The 24,267-nt window shown below is 42.3% G+C and overlaps 1 protein-coding gene across 11 annotated transcripts in view; it reads right to left on the bottom strand.

The window, feature by feature from the left end:
- The window catches only part of ANKRD44 (ankyrin repeat domain 44), a 290,253-nt gene extending 265,986 nt beyond the window's left edge, over window positions 1-24,267 (bottom strand). For 4 of the 11 annotated variants that reach the window (XM_072961553.1, XM_072961554.1, XM_072961555.1 and 1 more), the window contains exon 1: window positions 23,974-24,267. In XM_072961553.1, coding sequence (XP_072817654.1) covers window positions 23,974-24,000 — 27 coding nt within the window. In that variant the 5' untranslated portion in view covers window positions 24,001-24,267. Of the gene's footprint in view, window positions 1-13,451; window positions 13,548-23,973 lie in introns of those variants that run through there. The other 7 variants (XM_072961549.1, XM_072961550.1, XM_072961552.1 and 4 more) reach the window with 3 other exon arrangements.

Genomic DNA, 24,267 nt, shown 5'->3' with positions numbered 1-24,267 from the left:
GGGCTCTTGCCCAGAGACTAGCATGAAGTTTTACAGGACTCAGTAAGTATTTACTGGTGGAAAAATGAATTGTATTCCATTTTGTTGGTTCCTAGGGGAATTCATCAGGATTGGCTTTTTTGATTTAAGAAGTATCACTGTAAGAAAATCTCACTAGTGCAGTTTGGTATCACTTGGGCCATAGCAGAGAAGGGTAACGAACAGAGATCAACAACTTTTCTCACCAGTCTCCACGTGCTGGCAAGAGAAATTAACCGATCTTGTGGGTAGTGGCTAATCTAAGTGAAGTTAGATTACAGAAAAATACACTTCTATAAAAGTATTCCTATGAGGTTTCTGTCTCTGAAAAAAAAACATCTACAAGGGACTTTTCTAAAGGAAGTATAGAATAAAAGCTTCTAAACAGATACAGAATACCACTAGTTAATGTGCCAAGTAAAAATCTGGAAGCTGCTATGTTTTTAATTCATAAAAGCAGAGACCTATGGTGTATTCTCTGGCTACAGAAGCAGTTGGCCCTTTCGTTGATCATCCATCTGGCTTTTCCTCCTCTTGGAGAACTCACCCACATCCACAGTTTTAACCACATCTATTTCACTCATCGTTCATTCCATTTCAAATATTTCATCTTCATCCTCCCTAAAGGTAAAGAAGGTAGAGAGCTGGGCTCAAACACTTTCCTCCCAGCCTTCCAAAATCCTAACATCATGCCTCCTCTCTGCTTCATCTCTCAACCTCCCATGGTGGCCCTGACATCTGTTAGGCACGCCCAGAACCTCATCCTACCGCGTCCTACCGCATCAAAACCACTCCAACAGCCCCAGCTGGAACGCTCTAAGTTAAACTACCTGTCACCAAATGCCAGACTCATCCTCAAACTCTTAAACACACACTGTCACACACCCCTTGCCAGCCTAATCCTATAAACTGCCAAGGTTAGCAGTCAAGATACACACACACCATCAGCAACTGCCCCTCACGACAGCCTCTTCAGTCCTCTTTCTCTAAGGCCTGCCAGTAAAAAAAATTTCATTGGAAAACATGGTAGACATTGCAGTTTCCATATTCATTTCAGAATCATTTTAGAAGGTTTTAGACAGAACACTGATTTAGAAGTAGCACCTACCACCAAGTCTCAGAAGATAGAATATACTGTGGATTTAAACAACTTAAACTTCCCTTCCATTGCTGAGAAGAAAATGAGGGAAAGTTAGAAGCAAGCAAGTAGCAGTTTCAAATTCCCAGGAGGCTTTTAGAGTACTATAGACATTTTAAGTTCCAAGGAAAAAAGTTTGCCTCCATTCTCTTAGTAGAGAAAACACCAGGCAAGCTACACCCCATTACAGTATACAGTTTTAGCAAGCCAGCAGCAACATTTCCTCATTTTCCAAACACATCTGCTGCTAGATTCATCAAAAGAGGTGCTTTACATCCTATTGCTGGCTTTGGAAATTAGCAGCCTCAAAAGAAATTTGATGTCAGTTCCCTAGGGGCTGGTGCCTCCTACCAGGGCTACTAGTGGTTTTCCAGTTTTAATTAAGTGAAGCAATTGTTGGTTGGCCAAGTGGAAGAAAATGAAGAGAAAGGTGGACAACTATTTCCCAAAAAGGTTGAGGACACTGTCTCTTTGCTGGATTGACGGTTACAGGGAAACGAAAGTGAAAATGCTTAATAGAATTTACAGTCTTGAAATATCTACATTTTCTTCTGGAGAAAATAAAGCATCAGACCTCACACAAACAGGCATGTAACAGGTTCACTTGCTAGAAGATCATCTCCCAAAGTACCTCCAAAGATGGACAGACATCTACACCTAGTGACATTAAGACAGGGAACTCACTTTAGTGAGATCCCTTTGCAAACAACATCAAACTGCACAAGAAGAATGAACGAGGGTCCCTCAGGCCTCTGAGAAGCTACCAGAATTCCTCTGAGTTTTCCCTGCATTTTGGTCCAGAGGTTTCCAACTACTGACCCCCAGGATATTCATGTTCTATCATCAGGTCAAAGTTGCCTCACCATGAAAATCAAACTCTGCCCAATCCTTAGAAGGGAAAAAATAATAATAATATAGAGTGACCTATAGATATACGATATTTATTCTTTTTTAGTTTTTCCATTAATTTCTCTAAAACCTTAGCACATACCACCACATGATCTAACAGGAAATGAAGGCAACATATATTCAAAAACCATGTGCATGTGTTTAAACTGAATTCTAGAAATATGAATTCCTTAAACAATTTTAAATTGTCAAACTTTAACTACTTACAAGAGAAACCTTGTTTTCTTCTAGGTAAGCAGGGCCTTTTTCATATGACAGAAGCAGTGACATTGCAACTTTGTGCACTCTGAGCGTTGGGTACCTTGAAGCCCAGCCAGGAGCTTTAGCCCCTGAGCAAGTACAAGCATCACTCACTGGTCTCTAGTCAAATCGCTAAGCCTGCCAACAAACACTCTGCAGGAAGTGACGGGAAGTCAGGGAGTTTGAGTTGTAAAAGGCTGGTGGGTTCCATTGCAAAATGCCCACCAACACGTTCCACAAACCCTCCTGCTGCAGGACTGTGGCTGGAACCACGGAGGCCAAGAGTCAGTCAGTGGAGCATGTGTGATTCCATAAAATGCTACCCACTCCTCTTCTCGGCAGTGATCCGGACACAGTAGCCTTTCTGTGATGGAGCAGCTGGAGGACCAGGCTCAAAGGGAGGGAAGCCAAGGGTTAAAGTGACTTGCCAAACTATGGGGACTATTCCAGTTGGATGCTGGAGCTTTAAGGCTTGCCTCTAATGGGGTAATGACCCTTACTCCTTTCTCATAAACATGCTAAGTAGATTTTTACTTTCTCAAGAAACTAAATCCTTCTGTGACTTTATGACTTACTTCCATAACCCACAGCCTGTTAAACTATAAAAGCATCACGTCACAGCCCTAAAGACTTGGCCTGTTTGTTAGTCTCAGGCATGCCCCCTCAACATAAGCTCCTGCAAAGTAAACCCTGGTTAAAGAGACTACAGAAAAACAAAAAGGAAAGAAAACAAAACTCCATTTGTGGCTGACATAGAACCTGTGCAGAGTTTTAAAAAGTGGATAAAATGATACAGTATCAGGCTCTAAAAAAAAAAATAAGAAGCGATTTCAATGTGGTCGCCTCTGGGGCAGAATCAAGGCTGCCAGTTTTATCACTGAGCGCTGGTGGAAGCCATTCAACAATCCCATCTCCCACACAAAAGGCCTGAGCCCCAGAGCTGCTTCTGGGTGAGTCTCATAGCACTACCACCCAATTTACAAAGTAAAGGGGCAAACTGGCCAATCTGGCACAAGGAAGAGAACGACTTCATTTGGCTATTGTAGCTGGTTGGCCAACGCAGTCATTTGCTGCTCTACAAGAGTTCTCCGTGACACTATTAAAGCACATTGTCCTTTCCAAACATCTTTTGCCTCAATAGATTCCATTTCCACCTTGCAATAAAATTGAGCATACTTCTATTTAATATTAGTTCTCCCGATCTGAAAGCAATCTCTTTTTATTTAATTCAAAGATGGCCCAAAATGCTATCAAAATGGCAACAAAAGTTGGTTTAAGAATACTTCAAGGAGTTCCTAAGGACAGAAAGAATTTCTTCCTACTTCTTCCACCTTGACTCTTTTAAAATGCTTCTCCTTACTTCTCCCAGAAATGTTTTTTATTTAATTTATTTTTTTTTAATTGAAGTACAGTCAATTACAACATGTCAATCTCTGGTGTACAGCACAATGTCCCAGTCTTGCATATACATACATACATCTCCCAGAAATATTTAACTTGATTCTAAACAATGTAAAGTATCTTTTTACCTGTGAAGTGCAACAGGTTGGTTTTTATTCAAGCTGTTAAATAGGTAAATTTGGTAAGCATGAAAAAGCCACAGAATGGAAACTAAGATCCCTTTAAGTTCCAAAAATCTCTTACCCAATTATATACCTCTTAAAAAGAATCTATCCAACTATATGACATTCCAGAAAAAGCAAAACTATGGAGACAATAAAAAGACCAGTGGTTGCCAGGAGTTAAAGAAGAAGAATGAATGGGCAGAGCACAGAGGATTTTTAGGGCAGTGAAACTACTCTGCATGGTACTATAATGGCAGATACATGTCATTAAATATTTGTCAAAACCCATAGAATGTACAACACCCAGAGTGAACCCTAATGTAAACTACGGACTTTGGATGATAATGAAGTCAATCCAGATTCAGGGAGTGTAAAAAGTCTATCACTCTGGTTCCAGATGTTGAGAGTGGGTGAGGTTGTGTGCGTAAGGGGCCGGGAGTATAAGGGAACTCTGTACTTTCTGCTCAGTTTTGCTGTGAACCCAAAACTGCTCTAAAAAATAAAATCTATTTTTTAATAGAGTTAACACTACTAAATATCCTAGGTAATATAATAGTATATATGCTCCAACTGAAAAAAAAAATGGGTAGAATAGTCAAGGAAGAGGTTAAATCTCCTGCAGCCAGAAAAGGAAAAGTGTAAGGAAAAGCTGCTGTGCTGTAGGGCCTGCCTTGTGACATCACAGAATACTTGGCAGAGAGGATGCGTGTTTCTGTTTGGTCTAGAGATGAGCCAGAGAAGAACCAGCAACACTCGTCATCGGATGTCAGCATTCTCTTTAAAGAACCATTTTTGATGTTGTTGAAACACTGCATAGAAAAGCCAGACAAATCCATTCAATAGACACATACAACCATACATCATTTTGAGTTTTATGTCTAGATATATCACCTCATTTTTGGTAACTGCCCAGATATAATATCTATTTTCAATTTAGGGAAACAGGGGACTTGTTAGCTAATTCTGGAATTGACAAACCAACCAAAGTAGCTGTCAGATGTACTTCCACAAGCAACTAGTTTGCCCAAAATCAGTTATAAAAGCAGGATCTGGGTCTTTAAGTATAAGAAATTAGCTTTCAAAGACACCAAATTCTAATAAAATTTTTTTTAGTAATTTTTTATTGAAGTGTAGTTGATTTACAATGTTAGTTTCAGGTATAAAACAAAGTGATTCAGGTATACATATACATTTTTTTTTCTTTTTATGTTTTTGTTGTTTTTTTGTTTGTTTGTTTGGGGAGGGGTAGGTAATTTGATTGACTGATTTTTTTTTTTTAATGGAGGTACTGGGGATTGAACCCAGGACCTCAGCATGCTAAGCATGCACTCTACCACTGAGCTATACCTTCCCCCCACCTTTTAAATCTATTGTTATTTTCTTTTAAATTTTAAAATTTAATGAGAAACACCATTGCTAACAAGCTGCTATTATTATTGCACAGACTGGAATATGAGGGGCACACAGACACCAGATTCAACACACTTGACAGGAAGTCTCCTGAGCATCCATAAAGCTTCATAAGTTGGAGAGATAAGTTGTCCGTACATACAAAACCAGCTTTTCATCAAGGACCTACTTACTGGAATTCTCTTTCAGAAACAAAGAGATCATGAAAGAAGTGTCATTGGACTTAGTAAGTTTTAAATATTTTTTAAGTAAGAATATATGTAAAGCCCTATTACATATCCCTCTACCTTACCTTCAAAAGTTAAAGTTTTGTAGGGAGGGTATAGCTCAGGGGTAGAGTGTGTGTTCAGCATGCACAAGGTCCTGGGTTCAATCCCCAGTACCTCCATTAAGCAAATCAATCAATCAATAAACCTAATTACTTCCACCACCACCCCCAAAAAAAATCACAAATGGAGGATTTTTTTTAATTGTGAGATCTCAAAAAAAAGAAAGAAAAGAAAAAATGTTTAAAAATGTAAGTTAAAGTTTTAAGCTAACATACGAGCCTGGTTTTTCAAAACTGCAAGCACAAGCTTTCAAAGCTCTGTATTGCCAACGAGAGTTGACCGATGTGTCTGTCACTCACACTTGAGGTGACCTGGTGACCCAGTTGGCCCAGGAATGCAGGTCGCCCCCATGATGACATCAGCTCTTCCACGGTGGCCTGTCTAGAGCAGCGGCTGCACGCGGGGCCCCGCGGCCCTGAAGCACAGGAAGATTCCGTGCGAGGTTTGCAGGCACAGGCTGTTTGCGGGAATCGCGGGAATCACGACCCACTTCCTCGGCTTCCGGACGTCCGCACTCCTCCACCGCATCTGCGCGCGGTTCGTGGCTCGGGAGGCCCGCGGCTGCTTTCCTCACACATCCCTCCGAGGATCTTCCTTCTCCCATGTGACAAAAGGGAGCCTTACCTCTCACCCGCTGATTCTGACCAAGGGAACTGTCCTCAAGGTGCTCAACGCCCTGGTGCCAACGAAAGGGCACATTCAAAATGCTGCAGCTCAGGAGAACTTTCTTTAAAGACACCCTGTATCACCCCAGCAATGTTATGCTCTCCACAAACACACGAACCAACTTAAAACAAGAAAAGAAAGCCTCATCCAGAGATTTAAGAAAGGCATTTCAAACAAGGTTTTACTTTGCATGTTTTATTAATAACTTATCAAACTTTGTAATATATTTATGTTTCAACAGATTGCTAATAATTATTATACAGATAAACTCAATCCAGAAATGTGTTTAATCCTTACCACCTTAGGATCATATTTTAACTGCAAAGTATTATTGTATAATCAGGGTTTTTAACATATTATATTTGGGTAAAATTCCTTGTGAGGAAGGGGAATGGAAGTACGAATTCAAGGAGGAAAAGGAACAATGTAAAAGTTCAGACTATTGAAGAGCTTGCTCATGTTTTTGTTTTGGGGGGTTTTTTTTAGAACCCACTTAATTTTTTTTTCGGAGGTACTAGGTTTGTATTTATTTATTCACTTACATAATAGAGGTACTGGGGATTGAACCCAGGACCTCGTGCATGCTAGGCGTGCACTCTACACTGAGCTGTACACTCCCCTCTGCTCGTGTATTTTTAAGTGATGATGGGGCATATCAAATCCCAATAGTGTTTAAATTCCATTCAATACATTTTAAACAGTGATGTAACTTTTTCATTTTAAAAGTCAATATTTACATTATTCCAGGAATCACATCCTTTGTATTTTTCAAACTTTATGATGAAAAACTTTCGATGTCAACCTAAAAAAAGATGTGCAGGGGAAGACATAGTTGTAAAAATCTTTTGCAAGTGAAAGCTGAGGGTTAAAATGTTGCAGGGCTGTTTGTGAGCATTATTAGATGGCCTGGCGTGGCCCCCACTTTGGTCCATCCAAGATCAGTGGTGAGAATCATATTCTGCCTCCTTTGGGCCCAAATTAGCTTGGGACTTTAAACCAAGCACCCACATCAGCAGCGACTTCCTGTGCAAGTCTTTAAAGAGCCGTCTCAGTTAAAGCCTGTCTAAAATCTTGCAAATATTGAAAAAAAAAATGATAACCAAACATTTCTTCCTATACTATTTCCTTGACTGGGGGTGGTGGGTGGAGCTGTTTCAGATCTGTTCAGGTCATGACATATCAGTCACACAATTCTTAATTATACATATTTAACAGGGAACCAAGAAAAAAATCCACCCAAAAACTTGGCAATATTTTCCACCAGCAATCCTTCTACTAGGGCTATTTATATAACAAAAAATTAATCATGTCCTATCCTTCCTGGCTTCATTTTAATGATTTCAGGAGGAGGAAAGAAAGTAAACAGTAAGGAGCTGGAAAGGATGGTGGGGAAGGAGAAAACACAGCGGCAGAAACCAGCACTAGACCATTCATTCTATTCACAGTTACTGATAACCTATTACCAGGTTCCCCAGAGCCCTGCATACCAAAAAGCGGGGCTGCAGACACTTTCCTCCAGAAGTGAAGAGCAAATAAAGGGCTTAGCTCCTACTTTCCCAAGCCACACACTAATCAAGGAGCTAAAAATGGCTTAAAACCAGAAGTGAGAGGCTCAACCAAGAAACCCGCCCCCTTCCATGTAAGAAGGAAAATGAAAGTGCTCGTTTAGTACATCTGTATTTAGACACATCTAAGGATTAAGCAGTTCTGTGACAAACACTGCCTTCAGATGGCAATGCCAGAAATTTCTCATGAAATCCTAAAAAACAAAACAAAGCACGAGGTGGAGGTATATGGGGGGTGAGGGTGTGGGAAAGCCTTCGTATTTCAGCACTATGCCCAGTTACAAGCGTTTTCAAGCAAGAATGGGGTTCCAGGGCCTTCTGTGTATCAAAGAGTTTTCACCCAAAGGGGAACCAGGAGGCAACATCCTTTTGTCCCTATACACAATGGGCTCCCTCTTCTAGACCAATTTAGAAGTGGGTGATACAGTTCTAATCTGGATAACGCAGATGATGTGATACTAGAGCCATGTAATAATTAGCAGGCGGCAGACGTCCGTCCTCTATCACAGCGTGTTTATACAGTGTTTCGAGCTGTATCCTAAATATAACTGTAGAAATGACACATGATTTTACAAGCGCTGTTTAAGAACAGGGCAGGCAAATGAAATGCACCTCAAACAAAGCCCAGAAAAACAAGAGCTCTACCCACACTGAGAGGCAGTAAGCCAAGAACAGCTGCCGGCCTCAGCTTTTCCCTCTGAAAAATGGGGATTTTAGCCCTCCCATCTCCTCTAGATAATTTATAATGTTCAGAAAATGTTGGAGGTCTTCAGGTACCTTAGGTACAGAGTCATGTCAGTGTTTTCTAAAGTTATACAAGAGTTTCTTTACAAATCTTTATCAACAAGTCTTTTCAGTCTTAATTCTTTCTCTCTGTAAAATGAGAGAAAAATGAAACTTTTATAAGATGACATGTGTTGACTGACCTCCCTTCTGCTCCTCACTAACCAGTTCAAGGTGTCCATCTTCTTCCAGCATGAAAAAGAACTCCCAGCCTAGGAGGAGTTTTAGAATAATTCAAACGATTCTGGAAGTGCAAGAGTGCAAGGCACATTCTCTTTATAATTATAATGCTGTGAATACTGGAAACCACACACACATACACACACACATACACGGCCTCACAGCCTCATACTCACCCAAACTCATAACTCATGCAGAAACAACCAGACTAGCTTAAGAGAGAACTTTCTAGAATAATCAGAAACATTAGATAAGTAGATACGATTGATATTTCTTTCTTAATTTTGTATTTTCCTTTTGTAATAATTAAGTGTGCCTTTTAAATGTATTTAATTGTTTAAACTGGCTCTCCATTAAATTAAAACTATTTTCATGCGCACATTAGTCTGGAATCTCTACTCAAAGAAACTAAGAATAGCATTTTTAGTACACAATGGGAAATAGAAAATATTAAGACTTCTGTTTCACTCTCAAATATAAGAAGTAAAAATCTACTCCCCCATCTTGGCTCTTTGAGAGCATCAACTGTACATTTTAACTGTTTCTGAGTCCACATCTGGAGTTTTAAAAATCCAGTTTAAAAGGCAAATGATTTAAAATATAAACACATGGCTTCCTTTTCTACAGTGATTCCTAGAGGGAAAAAAAAAAATCTGAGTACAAACAATTGTTTTAAAGAGGATTTTTTTTTTAATTAAAAGCATACCAAGAAAGCTAACTAAGCTTCTACTTTCTCCTGGAGAAAATAAAGATAAGAATCTCCCATCTTAATCTAATTAAATCTAGATCAAAGTTCAGTTTAGGTAATACTAAGGCTGTAAGAGTGCAGCCCCTTGCAGGTAATAACTACTATATATAAAATAGATGAACAGGTTTTCTTCTGTGTAGCCCAGGGAGCTATCTTCAATATCTTGTAGTAACCTATAATGAAAAAGAATGTATGTATGTGTTTGTATGTCTGAAACATTATGCTGTGCACCAGAAACTGACACCTTGTAAACTGACTATACTTCAATTTAAACAAACAAACAAACAAAAGAGTGCAGCTCTCAATATCCAAAAGGCATGGTCTCAAGTGTGTGTTCGGGTTAGAGTAGAGGTTGCAGACTTTCCTGTAAAAAGCCAGATAGTAACTATTTTCGACTTTGCAGGCCACGTAGGCTCTGTCACGGCAACCCACTCCCTGCTCATGGCCCGACAGCAGCCACAGACAGCACACAAGCAAATGAGGGAGGCTGTGCTCTGCTTTATTTATGGACACCAAAATTTGAATGTCACAGAATTTTCATGTGTGTCAAAATATTATGCTTTTGATCCTGAAACATGTGAAAACAGGCATATCAACAGGCTGGATTTGGCCTGTGGACAGTGAGTGGTCGGCCAGCCTCTGGGTCAAAGCCAGAGAAGGCTGGAGTCGCTGGCAGCCATCGCAGCCACTGTCCTCATCACTTAGAGGAGACTGAGACCCAGGGAGGTGTCATGACCGCCAGCGTCTCCCAGCCAGTTCCCAGCTGAAATGGAGATACCAGTTCGATCTCTGGATGGGCTAACTGAAAAGGTAAAGCTGTGATGAAGAAATGTCCCTCTTGAGTTCAACTCACACGGATGGGCAGTGGGTGCCTAACACCAGAGACGTCACGGTTCACTAGTCACTACTCACAGGAGCCTTCAATAGCTGCCTTCCCACTGTGGGAAACACTTGATTCTCTGCCGGCCACTGCGCTGTTTCCACAGTTCGGTGTCAGCAGTGAGGATCCAAAGGAGGAGCCAGATCACCCATCAGTGTAATTCTTTCTAGTCTCTGGGCACATAGCTCTGGTCATTTCTCCCGCAGCTTAAGTAGCAACCTCCACTCCAGCTATTCTGATCCTAGAACTTCACGAAGTGAATGTCAGTGTGGCTGAAGAGCAGAGATCAGTGTTAAAAAAAAAAATTATTTAGAAGAGCAGAGGAGAGCAGGGATGACCAAGTCAGCCTACATTCGACAGCATCTCCGACGTTCACCTCAGGAAGTAACACAGGCAACTCCCCTCCCATTCCTACTTCCTTCTCTCTTTTAAAAATTGTTTCTCTCCTCCTATTTATCTTTCTTTACTCTTGCTTTTTTTTCTTTTCTTCTTTTTTGGTACCAATTCTCATTTTTGTTTTACCCTACACCTTAACTGGGGTATAAACTCAAACTGAAAGACACTTTAAAATTAAAATACACACAAGTATCCAATGATGTTTAACTTACCTCCCCTTTAAATAACATTATATATTTTTGAGAGAAAAAAAAAGACTCCAAATTAAAGTGACTTTTTACAAAGGATCCACCATCTGAGTTTTTTAATCACATTTTTTTCCAGAGAAATTTATGGCTTTCCATCCTGTTTTATATTCATTCAAAGTTTGAAGTTTTACACCAGTGTTTTGCAGAAATTCCACCATGATGATTTCTTACGAAGACTGCTCTATCAACTAATTTGTTCTTACACACTTCCGCAAAAAGATACCGTGTTATACTTCTGTGAAGAGGAAGTGGCATTCATATAAGTAATGTTCAGTTCTTTTTGACAGCTTACATCAAGAATGACTGTAAACATCTCAGAATTTTTTCAACATAGTTATTCTCTTAAAGCTATCTAAAATAAGATTTTTCAGTCAAGTAAACTGTCAATTGATTTGTTAAAAATTAAATGAAAGAAAAATACACCTCCTAAAGTTGTGGGGGAACCAAAATGCGACAGTTCATACCTAAGGATGGAGATTTCACACAAAAATAAAACAAACAAAAACACTTTCTACCAATGTTCTTTAAGTTAGAGAAAAGGGGAATCATATAAATGGACATAAATGTCAAAAATAATTAAAATCATATTCTCTTAGAGCTGAAATTACTCTAGAGGACTAGGCCCTTTAATTTGACAAATAAGGGACCAACTAGAAATTCAAGGACTATTTACTGAGTTCCTACCATGAGCCACTTGCTGGACAATGACTTTTCCCACTTGATTATCACGACTTTCCCATAAAACAAGTATGATTAGACTCATTTTATAATTAAGGAAAGTTGTGTCACAGGAAGACTGACACAGCTAGTTAGGAGCGGGGCTGTGCCTACCGCCCAGATCTCCAGACATCAAATTCAGTGTTCTCTTAACTACACCACTCCCATGTAATATTTTTGGAAATTGTTTGGTGAGATGCCACTATATTTTAAAACATTATAAATACCGTAATAGAGTATCCTAGAACTTTGATGTAGGACTCTTTGCTAAAAAGCAAAGCTCTTCCAAACAAGATTATTTCTTCTTGGCTGCTAAGAAAAGGAGCATTAGCACCTAAATGTTACACTTGCCTCCTGGGCCCCAGGACATAATTGTACTGGGGCTCCAAGGCCCCTAAAACCCTACTGACTTGGCTTCTAAATTACTCATGACAATGTCGTTTACTCAGCTTGCCAGCTGGCCATTTCTCAAGCTTATAGTCTATTCTCAAATCTGGACTCCATTAAGAAGGACACAGGGAGATTTCCACACTTGAAGGAATAAATGAAGATATTTCAGCATACCTAAAGCAACTCTGAAATCCCTGAGGGCAATGACCAACACCCACTTCCTGTTCAGGTGAAAAACAGAGGCCAGGCGGCAGGGTGATTAAGATTGAGGCCTTACAATTGGTGACTGTCTTTAGAGCTACCCAGGTTAAACAGAAACAGGGTTCAAAAGTTAACGTAACAAAACGATTTGGCGCAACTCTAGTATCTAGATTCCCCTGAAAAAACCTAACCCTAACATATTCTACCAGGACAGCCAAAGCCAGGTCTTCCTCACACACACAAGATGTGATTTTAAGGCAGATACTCAAATATCTGACTTGAGTTATGAAGCTACTTAAGACTAAGTTGACAGGTGGGTGAACCTCAAAGCTCAGAAGTGTATTTCTTCAGGCAACAAAACTGGCAGACTTGTGTGCTTTTCTGACAATCATCAAAAAGGATTCTAAAAACTCTACTGATGAAGTTAATATCAAGGGAGAGGGAAGGGCTCAAAAAGGGCACAAAAGAAGCAGAAAGGAATAAGAGGAAAGAGAAAGCGTTTCCAAAAAGAATGAATCACTAAAATATTTAGGTGCCCTGAGCAAGTGTGAAGATTTTGTGGGGGGCTTTTCTTGTTTTGTAAGATAAGGACTCTCTTTTTAATCATAACCACAATCCCATGTTCATACTTTAAAATCATCAAATAGCCAGTCAGTATCCAAGTTTCTCCAGCTGCTTCACAGCAGTGTGTTTTTTAAGTTTTGCTTGCATGAGAATCCAGTAAGTCGTAATTCTTTTTTAATCTATGTATTTCCCTTCATCCTTTTCTTGCAATTGATTTTCTTAATTTTTTTTTGCATTCTTTTTTATTGAAGTATATCAGTTTACAATGTTGTATCAATTTCTGGTGCACAGCGTAATGTTTCAGTCATACATACACATACATATGTTTTCATATTCTTTTTCATTATAGGTTACTACAAGATATTGAATATAGTTCCCTGTGGTGTTAGATTTTTTTTTTAAAGAAATGGGATTTTTTTGGTAGAATCTCCATAGTCTGGATTTAAGTAATTTTTTTACTTTAAAAATTTTATAAGGTTAAAAACAGGCCATCTTCAGACCTACCACATTATTCCATCAATGTCCTGCACTATGAAGACCATCCTGCCTCCTTCAGTGAAGTCCATGCTACTCCAGGATACATGTTTGTCCACAAAATGTTGCCATGACAAGTAACAGAAGCAACATTCTATTCAAGTAGAAGGTGTCACGGAGACAGAAGGACCCATAAGGTAACACCTTACCTTGTGCTTTAGTACTTTGGGGAAGGAGGTGGGGTACACATTAATTTTTAAAAGATCATGTCTAAGCAACAAATGGAAACAATGAGCTTTGTCCAGACACAAACTCATTCATTTACGTCTCCAGGAGAGGACACAGAGTACCTATCAGAAGAACTCAAGTGAGTTAATATACAAGCACCTCTCCTACCAAGTCTGCATGTTAACTATGTCTTCCTTTTGCTCTTCTGCCTTCCTAGCATGAACTCTATGCTTCAGTAAGTTCACAGTTCTCAGGTTACCTAACAGGTTCATGGCACGTCACTCACCTGAGATACATTCCACCCACGTCTGCTGCCTAAATCACTCCCTTCTTCAGGGATCACTTGGACTCCCTCCAACGTCCCAAAGCCCTTCTTAACTCTGCCCATCTCTGGATTCCTGCAGCCCCTAGTCAGTACCCCAAAATGTAGTCTAAACCTGTGCTCTCTATTGCTGGTTTGAGAGCAGTTTCATACACCATATGTATTCAATTGAGTTGAGGAGGACCTTCCATGTACAAGGCATTCAAGACCATCTCTACCAAGACCATGAGCTCCATGAGGAAAAGGGTTCCTTGCAATGCTACACCTGTCTCAGGAGGCCACAAGCACAATGGCTAAGAATGTGCACCTTGGAGTCAAGCTTGCCCAGATGGGAATCCCAGAGTCATATGACCCTGAATAAATGACTTAATCTCTCAGGTCTCATTTTCATCACCTGTGAAATGGAATGATAATAGCCGCTCTTTCATAGAAAGGTTGTTAGGATTAAATCACACAGCTAAAGCATAAGTATTGTCTTAGTCTCCTCATTACCAATTCTCTGTCTGGTCCCTAACTATTTTATTGTACCTGTTCTTACCTGTTCTTATCCTTTGTAGAAAGAGGGGGATTAGGGGACTCCAGCAAGGTCACTGCCATGGAGATGGAGTTCATTAAAAATTCCTTGAGTGCTTGAATACACAGAAATTCCACTTTGCCATGGGTATGTCACTTCCCATAATATTTAGGGTCACTTTTCCTGGAGTCACCCTGATACTTCCCCTGTAAAGAAATGGAACTTGCACAGAACTAACTACAGTGTTAACCCATCTCTACCACCCAAAGCCCAATTTAAAAAGAGGGGAAATGACCAGAAATTTAAAAAGACAAAAATTGGTCTTTTATCTTTTGATGGGGCAGAAAATCTCCAGATTTTGTTTGAATGGAAATCCTATATCCCAGTGTACAGATGGAAGCTCTGTTGACAGTTTTTCTGAATTTTTTTCTTTGAGCACCTCAAGAGTAAAAACATGTGAACACATACATATAAACATATACACATACATATTTAGTTCATTCACTTAACAAATGTTTACTGAGCATTCACTATGTGCCTTACCCTGTTCTAAGTGTTGAAGATACAGAAGGGAATGAACCAAAAAAAAAAAAGTCTTGGCCCTGTTACTTGTGGCTCTCCTACACAAGTTTTTATTTAAAATTTAAAAAAAAAAGATAAAATGTATGGCATAAAGGATATTTACAAAACATAGAGCAAATAAAGAAAAGGGGACAAGAAATGTGTGCAGTGGGACATAAGTAGAGTAGCCAGAAAAGGACTCACTGAGAAGGTAATACTCAAGTAAAGACCCAAGAGAGGTGAGGGTGGACCACGCAGACACCCGGGGAAGAGCTACACAGGAAGCAGGAAGCAAGGGGCCCGAGGCAGGAGTGCACCTAGGACGTCCACTGATAAGTGTGCTGGGGACAAGAGCCAGGGAGAGACCGGAAGAGACATGCTGGACAGGTGAGTGGAAGGGCTGAGCGGAGGGGGCCCGGTGGGCCACTCTATGATGACAGCATTTACTTTGGTTGAGACAGGAGGGCTTTGAGTAGAGGAGCAACCTGACCTGAGCTCCATCACTGATAGCTACGTTGAAGAGAGTGTAGGGGCCAAGGTTGGATGTGGGGAGGGTGGTAGAGTGTGTTCTTAGCATGCACGAGGTCCTAGGTTCAATCCCCAGTACCTCCATCAAATAAATACATAAATAAATAAACCTAATTACCTCCCCACTCCAAAAAATAATAACAATTTTTAAAAATAATAATCCAAGTGGTGGTTTGGCCAAGTGGTATAAAGTAGAAAGCAAGCAGAGCTAAGAGGGTTTTATAGTCCTAGCATATAATATATACTAAAAAATACTCAAAAACAAAAAATTAAAACATTAATTCTAATATTTTCTTTCCTAAACTCAATAAACCATCTTTTTTGCCCCTGGTGCAGAGGTACCCCCTCTGTTGGAGGCCACCGTTGAACAATAATCAGTTGGCAGATTTGTCTCAGCTGACCTGAGTTTTACCTGGCTTTTTCTTTTTCTTTCTTTTTTTTTTAATTGAAGTACAGTCAGTTGTTATGTGTCATTTTCTGGCGCACAGCATGATGTTTCAGTCACACATTTACATAACGTATATTCTCGCCTGGCTTTCTGCTGTGACACTTGTCCTGTGCTCTCCTCCCATCTTCCTCTTCATCTTGCCAGCCTAAGATACCAAAACAAGTTTCCTCCACAGACTGAGTGTATCTCCACATACAGAGGCTGCTGCTTGCAGGGAGGAATCCCCTCCTTGTGAAATTCTGTGGTCACTATGTCCACTGCACCCGATCTCTGGGGCCAAAGGTTGGGAAACAGACCCAGATGTTATGGCGGAGTCCAACAAAACAGGACTGAGAGCAGAGCGCAGGCTGTTTTCTACAGCAGCCCCTCTGAAGAAGGCTGAGGTGGGTCCCCGCTCACCACAGCTCTCAAAAGACAAGCATGGGTCTGCAAATTTGCTCCCCATCCCCTGAAAAAGGCTCAAGGGGGTCTCAAAGGTCACACTGAGAAAAGCCCCAGGGGTTCTGTGTCCCCCAAAACCAAGCTTCTGGAGATCCTAGAAGATGGCATTTGGGGGGAAGGGACCCCTGACCCTTAGACATAACTGTGGGTGTGTTTCTTAGGCTTTTTCAACCCTAAAGCTGCTACCACCATCCTGGGGGTGGGGTGGAATCAGAAGTTCATGGACACCAGATACTGTGTGAATCCAGATTCCATGAGTTGAGAAGAGGTTGACACTGAAATACCCCGAGTGCTCTCTGAGAATGTTAGAAAGGTGAAAGAATTTGGAGGACTCTCCACCCACCCACTCCCATTTTACAAAGAAACTAAGGCCAGGACTTGCCCAAAGCTCCACAACTATTAGAAAAATAACCATGAGTAGAATCCATATCTTCAGTTTCCCAATCAAGTGTTATTTTTAAAATAAATAAAAGCAAATCCTAAGCAATTTAACCTAGAAACCTTTAGAGACAGGTTAGAACTGTGATAAAATGTTGCATGTCCGGGCCTTAGATGTTTCTGCAAATCTCTCTTATTTTAGTAGGAGCTCAGGAGGCTCCCTTGGGGCAAAAATCATCTCCAGGTATTAAATACACCTTGGAAAGTCACCCTGGGATGCTTATGACTCATGAGGGTGTGATTGAGGGGATTATAGACAAATGAAAACTCAGAAATACGAAAACAGTGGCTTAGTAAAGCCTGAAATAGCCCAAAAGTGGACTACATGCTCATTTGCTTGGCCCAATTAATAGAGGACTAACATATTTTCAGTTTTCAAAAGGGGAGACAAGATCCTTAAAAATGATGACTGTCATAAAAAACCAGAGTCATGAATCATTAATTTCAGCCTCTTGGGCTATCAGCTTTTTCTTTTTCTTAACAAGCATGAGCATTGATAAGAAGAAACACATGCTCTCCTAACATCTGACGGCAGGCAGAGGGTGGACGTGATGTTGGCAAAAGGGCAGTAACGGAATAATCAATAAAACTTATAGACCATAAAATAAAATAAAATGAAAAAGGGGAGGATATAGGGCAGGGATCAGTTCTTAAATCATTGACATTGATTACAACCCTCTTCTGGGACCAGAAGTTACCTGTCTGACTTGGTTACCTGGGGAGCTAAGGTAGAAGGCATCTGCAAATCCACCCTCCACAGCCACTACAGCTCCACCAACCTGCGAGGAGCAGGGCCCTCCGAGGGATGGGCTGAGTCACAGGGGAAGAGGGTGGAGCCCGGGCCCTGGAAAGGCATCCAGTCCAACCTCTTCATTTTACAAAAAGGAGCCTGATGCAGGACACGTGAATCTGATCAGCAAGCGTTGGCTAAGGCACAATATATGCCCCCTCTCCCTTAGCTTACACTCATAGCAAACACGGGCATCAATCATCACATTTTACCCCCATCCTCGGCTGCAACAGCCACGACACTTCTGATACGTTGCTCCCGAAATTCCCCCACAACTGGTCAGAGCTGATGTCGGGCAGAAGCCACTTTCCAACTCTGGCCTTGCATCAGGGCAGAAAACCACCTGTGTAATACCTGTTCCAGTACAAACCCGTCTGGAAAGAGAGTGACTAGTCTACTAGTCAGACTAGGTCACTGTTACTGTCCAGCCTGAGGCGGGAAAACATGGTCTATGTGGTCTGACTGTATGTCCAGGTTTACCTGGAGCAGTCCTGGTTTACACCTGTTACCCCAACTTCATATATAAAGGTCCCTCCTCTCATTCTCAAATATGTCCCAGTTTGGATAAAAATGATACAGTCATCCAAATTCTATGTAACTCCTAATCATCTACAAACACTTAGAAATGTTTATTTGTTAGATTTCTGAGTACATGGTGTGTCAGAGAGGGAAAAAAAAAAACACTGACCTAGTCACCAGCAGTTTTACAAAGGGGCTTTCAAATACTACTAAACCCAAATAATCTTTGAAAGGGCCTCAGGGACCATGACTCTCAACAACCTCTTTTATATATTGAGCTTCAATATGGAATTTTCCTTGGAAAAATCAAAAAGGAGAGCCCTAGCTTATGCAAGTTGGGAAACCACAGGATTATCAGATCTCTGTAGCTTCCACTATATTTTAGCCTAAAATTTTTTTAGTAAAAAGTAAAAATCATGTAATCACTACCCAGGTCAAGAAATAGAACATTGCTGCTGTTTCATGGCAGAGACCTAATAGTAGTTCTCATTATTGTGATCTTATTGTGTGCTGGGCCCTTGCCATGAATCATCTGTGTGAATCCTCACAGCCACGCTGGGAGGTTATTATTTTGTGCTATATTTTAGCCTAAAAGTGTAAAAATTCAAATTATATTGTTGAAATAGAAATCCTTTTAAAGAATGTTTCAGTCCTGTTTCTGACACAAACAAGTGTGTCTTTTTGAGTTTATATTTACTCTCTGTTTAGAGGCAAAGAGGAAGTAAAAGTTGAAATCTCTAAAAAAAAAAAAAAATAGTTTCAATCATTCCAGGGCTAGACCTTACGTGCCACAGCTGGATCTACACTAAAGGAGCCAACTGTTTTTCGAGAAGCATAAATTCAGTTTATTTGGAAAAGTCTTTGGTCTAGCCATAAGTATCACCTTTACGCTCAAAAGAAAGATACTGATATTATCATATAGAAAGTTTAACATTTTTGCCTGGCTACCTAGACAGAAGACTAGAAGGAAATAATATCAAGAGTAGCCCTTTCTGACTCTATATAAAAAATGTTAAAAGGCAGAACCACAATGTATGTTTAGTGATGCAAACATAAGGGGTAAAACCATTAAAAAAAAAAAAAAGAAAAGCTAGGAAGTGGTTATCACTAGAGTCAGGGGGTGTGTGGGGGGGGGTTGTGATCTGGATGGGGTACATGGCAGGGCAGGTGGGTGCTTCGAGGGTCCTAGAAATGTTCTATTTCTTGACCTGGGTAGTGATTACATGATTTTTACTTTTTATTTATTTGTTAAACTGCACATTTACGTTTCATTGACTTTTCTTACATGTTACATTTCACAATAAAAATGTTTAAAAAAAAAAGAGTAGCTCTCTCTGAGTACAGAGACCTCAGGTGGTTTTAACTATTTTTCTTTTTGCTTACCTAGCTTTCTAATTTTTCGACAATGATCATAGTCTGTTTGTTAATGACCACGAGAAATACCAACCAACACATCCTTCTCCAGGGGAAGTGGAGAGGTTACCAGGCTCAGCCAGGCACAAGTCCGGCAGGAGCAGAAGCCTCAGAGCAGCTCCTAACTCTGCCAGAATTGGATCTGGCCCCCGAGACAGAAGTGCAGGAAGGTGGCTCACCCAATGGCTTCCCAGTAAACAAGAGCAGGCATTCGTGAGTCCTACGGGCGGCACTGCCCTTCCAACTAATAAAAGTAAAGCCCCGTGGTTAGAGCCTACCTGTGCAGTCAGCCGGCCAGGGCAGTTCACTGCGCTCCGTCACTTACTGGGTGTGTGGCCTTGAATTAGCCTCTTTATTCCTGTTTCCTCATCTGCAAAGTAGGAATCACACCACCACCTACCTCCCAGCGTGGCTGTGAGGATTCACACAGATGATTCATGGCAAGGGCCCAGCACACAATAAGATCACAATAATGAGAACTATTATTAGGTCTCTGCCATGAAACAGCAGCCCTCAAGTGCACTCCCCCAGCCACGTGACTAAATCCCAAAACCACCAGAGAAGGGTCCAAAGAATAATGCCTTTCTTTTCCCTTCTTCTCTGCTAAAGGCAGAACTGGACAGAGATTGCTGTAAGCCCAGCGCTGCAGGGAGCCACGGAAGGACAAGGGCAACCCAGGAAAATACGTAACATGTCCCAAGGCCCCACGCGATGGGCTCGAAATGCTGCTTTCAAAGTTACAGGATTTCTAGTTTCTTGCCGCTGCCACAGCTGCCAGCCACTGCCTTTGGCAAGGAGATGGGGTGACTCAAGTGTGAGCTTGGACTTGGCAAGAGGACACCAAACCAGAAGGCCTCCAGGCAGGAAGCTCCAAAAAGGGCCACCTGCAGAAACTGTTTGTCTACAGGCAGCCCTTGAGATGGAGATAACAGTCTGCTGTCTCCAGCAAATTCAGAGAATAGTGACCATTTCAAAGGTCCAACAGAACTTAACATTCTGCTTCAGAACTTTGAAAATCTTTGGGGGGGGGAGGCTGAAGATATGACCACATACTTAAAATCACTGCAGTGTCTTCACTATATGACATGAAGAGCAGCCCCCACACCCCTCCAAGTTCAGTATCAAATCAAATTGCAAAGAATTTCATGTCTGTCTCAAACCAAAATGTATTCCATTTGGATGTAATGGAAGTTTCTTTCCCAAACTTAAAATTACCTCACTTTACCAAAGATATAAATAAATCTCCTAATGTCTATCTAGGAGGAAATAATTCCATTATTATGTTAATTACATAGGTGAATGTGTTCTCTGTTTTCTAGGGTGACCAACCTGTCCTGGTTTGCCCAGAACTTCCCAGTTTTGGGATCAAAAGTCCCACATCCTCGAAAACCTCTCAGTCCTTGCCAAATCAGGTTGATTGGTCGCTGCAAGAAAAATGCTGTGTGTTGTGTGAAGAGGAAAACAGAAGAGACACAGCTACAAATGCAGAAGTGCTCAACACCAAGTTTGTTTGTAGCAACAGCTCCCAGTTCCTTTTCATAGTAAGAAAGAAAAAAAAAAAGAAGAAAAAACTAAGAACCACACTTGCCTCTCCCTTCCCCTTTCTTCTTACTCTCCCAAAACAGAGTTATGAAAAGACATTTTTCCTCCTCTTGCATGACTGAGATGTCAGCACAGGACTGACTTGACATGGTGGTCGCCATCACCCAGCAAGCTGCCGCACCCAGCTTCGACAGACAGGAAACGCCGTCTCCTCTCACGTACACGTGGAACTTATGTAACATTATAAATCAACGTTCCCTCAATATTTTAAAAAAATAATAATAAAATAAAACTCAAGACAACAAGCAGTAAGCAATAAAACCAACCAAAAAACCAAGACAACTAGAAAGCCAGGTCATCAACAGCAAGAATATGTCCTCAAACTAAAAGTCCAAGAGCCCTGGCAAAAACAAGACCTGCCTTGCAAATTGGGCCTTAAACAAATGAAGGGGAATTAACAAGTGATTGCTTTACAAACATCTGAGTTCTACAAACTCAGGGCAAGAAACAAAGCAGGTATCTCCCAGACCCATAAACGTGTAGCAAAACTCTTGCAGCAGGGGTTTAAGCAAAGGATTTTTAAGTCTCTGGTGAGATTAAGAACCAGCTTCTAAGAATTTCGAGTTTCAAACTGAAAGGTAAGACTATATAAGGCAGGAAAGACGACACACTTCCTGGACCTAAAGACTCACAGAAACCATCACTGCTTACCACTCAACTCCACCCCACCCAGACCACCTCCTCACCCAGCCTCCCTCCAACTTTGCCTCAAGATAGGCTGACAATTTTTAGATGCTCTTGAATCTTACAACTCCTTAGATCCCTTTTGTGCACCAGGAGATGCAACCAAACGAAGGTTATACAACTCTTTCTCTCCACAGCAATACTTGTTTGTTGGGGGGGGAAGGGGGATGTACTCAAAAAACACTTTAAAAGAAACATCTTGAAAAGTCCTAATCTGAAAGGACTGGAGAATAGCCTCCTTTCTAAGACCAAGTAATACACTTTTCACAGGGTTGATCTTGATTTAGGAGAGGATGCCTTCTTGTCAGCTTTTCACACATCCAGTGACAAGACAGAGGTGTCTTACAACCTCTAGCAGAAAGCACAGGAGCCTGTAAGGTGAGAGACAGAAGGGCATCTCCACCCTCCAGGTCAGCTGCTGGGTCCTTGAGGAAGACATGCTCCCCTCTCTAGACCTCAGTTTCTTCATCTAAAATATGAAGGATTTGGGTGAAGATCATCATTGGCATACCTTCCAGCTCTAAAATTCTGTGTGAATTCTTCTGTGTATATGATAATGACAGTAATTTTTTTTGTACCTTGAAAATTTAGAACTTAACAGGGAAGTACTGGCAAAGATCACAAGACCAAAGCAGACTAAAATTGTAAGATTTAAAACAAGCAAATATCTAACAGTTTTCGAAGTATGCGACCAAAAGTTGGGGGGAAGCCTAAACTAATATCAACTTACACTTTTAAATGCTCTGGTATCAAGGGGAACAAGTGGATTTTTCACATTACCAGCTGCTCGTCTTGCTAAATTTAACGATAATGTGAATTTTAATTCAATGATTCCCCCCCAAAAGGGGGGGAAACTGTAAATACTTATGAAAAACAAAGCAAAACTTTGAATCTAAAGGCAGGAGAACAAATCATTGTGACTGATTGCATTTAAATCCCAGGATGTAGTGTCTGGATACTAACTGGGGACAGCGAGGCACCAGACGCAAGCCACTTGAGAAGTATGAGATGTTGAACACCAAGGACTGACATGTTTGTTGCGTATGTCAAAGTCAAGACTGCCTCTCCGCCTACCAGGACCGCAAAACATTGTTCACTTCACTATCCATGAATAAACGACAGAAGGAAAGAAGCAAGCGGTTTCCTTTTTTCGTGGAAGGAGCTGCAGAGTTTTGTCACGCAACTTGGTTGGGCGCCTGTGAGTGCAAACGTCCTCAGAGCAACAGTCCGCAAAGGTAGGGTGTTTCCATTCCACAGACCTGTAGCATGGACTGTCAACCGAATCAGCAAATAACCCCACCTCTCCGAGCCAGGACCCCAGGGTTGCCGTGTGCGGTGTCTCAGCTGGAGCAACAAAGCTGATGAACACAGGCAGAGGGTAGCCCAACGTCTGTGAGTGGGGTCCCGGGCCGGACTTCACCTCCTCCTGGGAGCGCCAGGCCAGAGCCGAGAGCGCCGTCTCCAAGGGTCCCCCTCGCGCACCACACACACACACAGCCCCTGGGCTACTAAAGAGGAAGTCAGGATGTCATGTCAAAAGGATAAAGACAGCCCGACCACACAAGAGCCGCGGTCTGGGCCGGTGTCCGGCGTGGCTTGGGAAAGGGATTCCTTCTCCCTCTCCATCCACCGTCCTCCTTCTGGCGGCGCGGACCAGCCTCCCCTCGGCCCGCACGGGCTGGCGGAGCCCACGCTGCGCGGCGCCGTAGGAGCCCGAGGAGCACCTCGAGCCTCCCCTCCCCCGGCCCAGCCCCGGCAGGCGGACAACCCACCCCCCGCGCACCCCGGCACGCCAGCCAGCGCCTGCCGCCCCTACCCCAGCCCCCGGGGCGCCCCGGGCGCCGAGCCGAGCGCGCAGTTCCGACGGCCCAGGGCGGGGACCGCGCCGGGGAGCAGAGCCGCAGCCGCCGGCTTCCCGGGCAGCCGGCGGCCGCACACACTCCTCCCCTTCGCCGCGAGTAAACAGCTCGCCCGCGCGCTCCGCGCCGCGCCCCCATCCCCCCGCCGGGGCCCCGCGCCTCCCCGCGCCCGCGCGTCCCGCCCGCCGGCGCCGCCGCCCCCTACCTGGTCGGTGAGTTTGAGCACTGCCATTCTTCCGCTCCTTCGCGCGCACACACATACAGGTCCCCGGCCCGCAGATGTCACGCCAGGAGCCGGGGAAGCGGAAGGGATTGCCAGGGGAAGGGAAAAAATCTGGCTCCCGAATTTGACAGCCCTCCCCCTGCTCTTCCTCCGCCGCCTCCTCCTCCCGCCGAGAGGCTGACACTGGCTAGTAGGGTTTGCAGCCGAGCCCGCCCGCCTTTATACAGGAAGTACCGGCTGCTGCCAGCCGGGCCGCCACTGACATCACCGCGCGCT

The sequence above is a fragment of the Vicugna pacos genome, chromosome 5, assembly GCF_048564905.1.
Source record: "Vicugna pacos chromosome 5, VicPac4, whole genome shotgun sequence".
Taxonomy (NCBI): Eukaryota; Metazoa; Chordata; class Mammalia; order Artiodactyla; family Camelidae; genus Vicugna; species Vicugna pacos.
The sequence above is the reverse complement of the archived record's forward strand: the minus strand, read 5'-3'. Positions and strand labels throughout refer to the sequence as shown.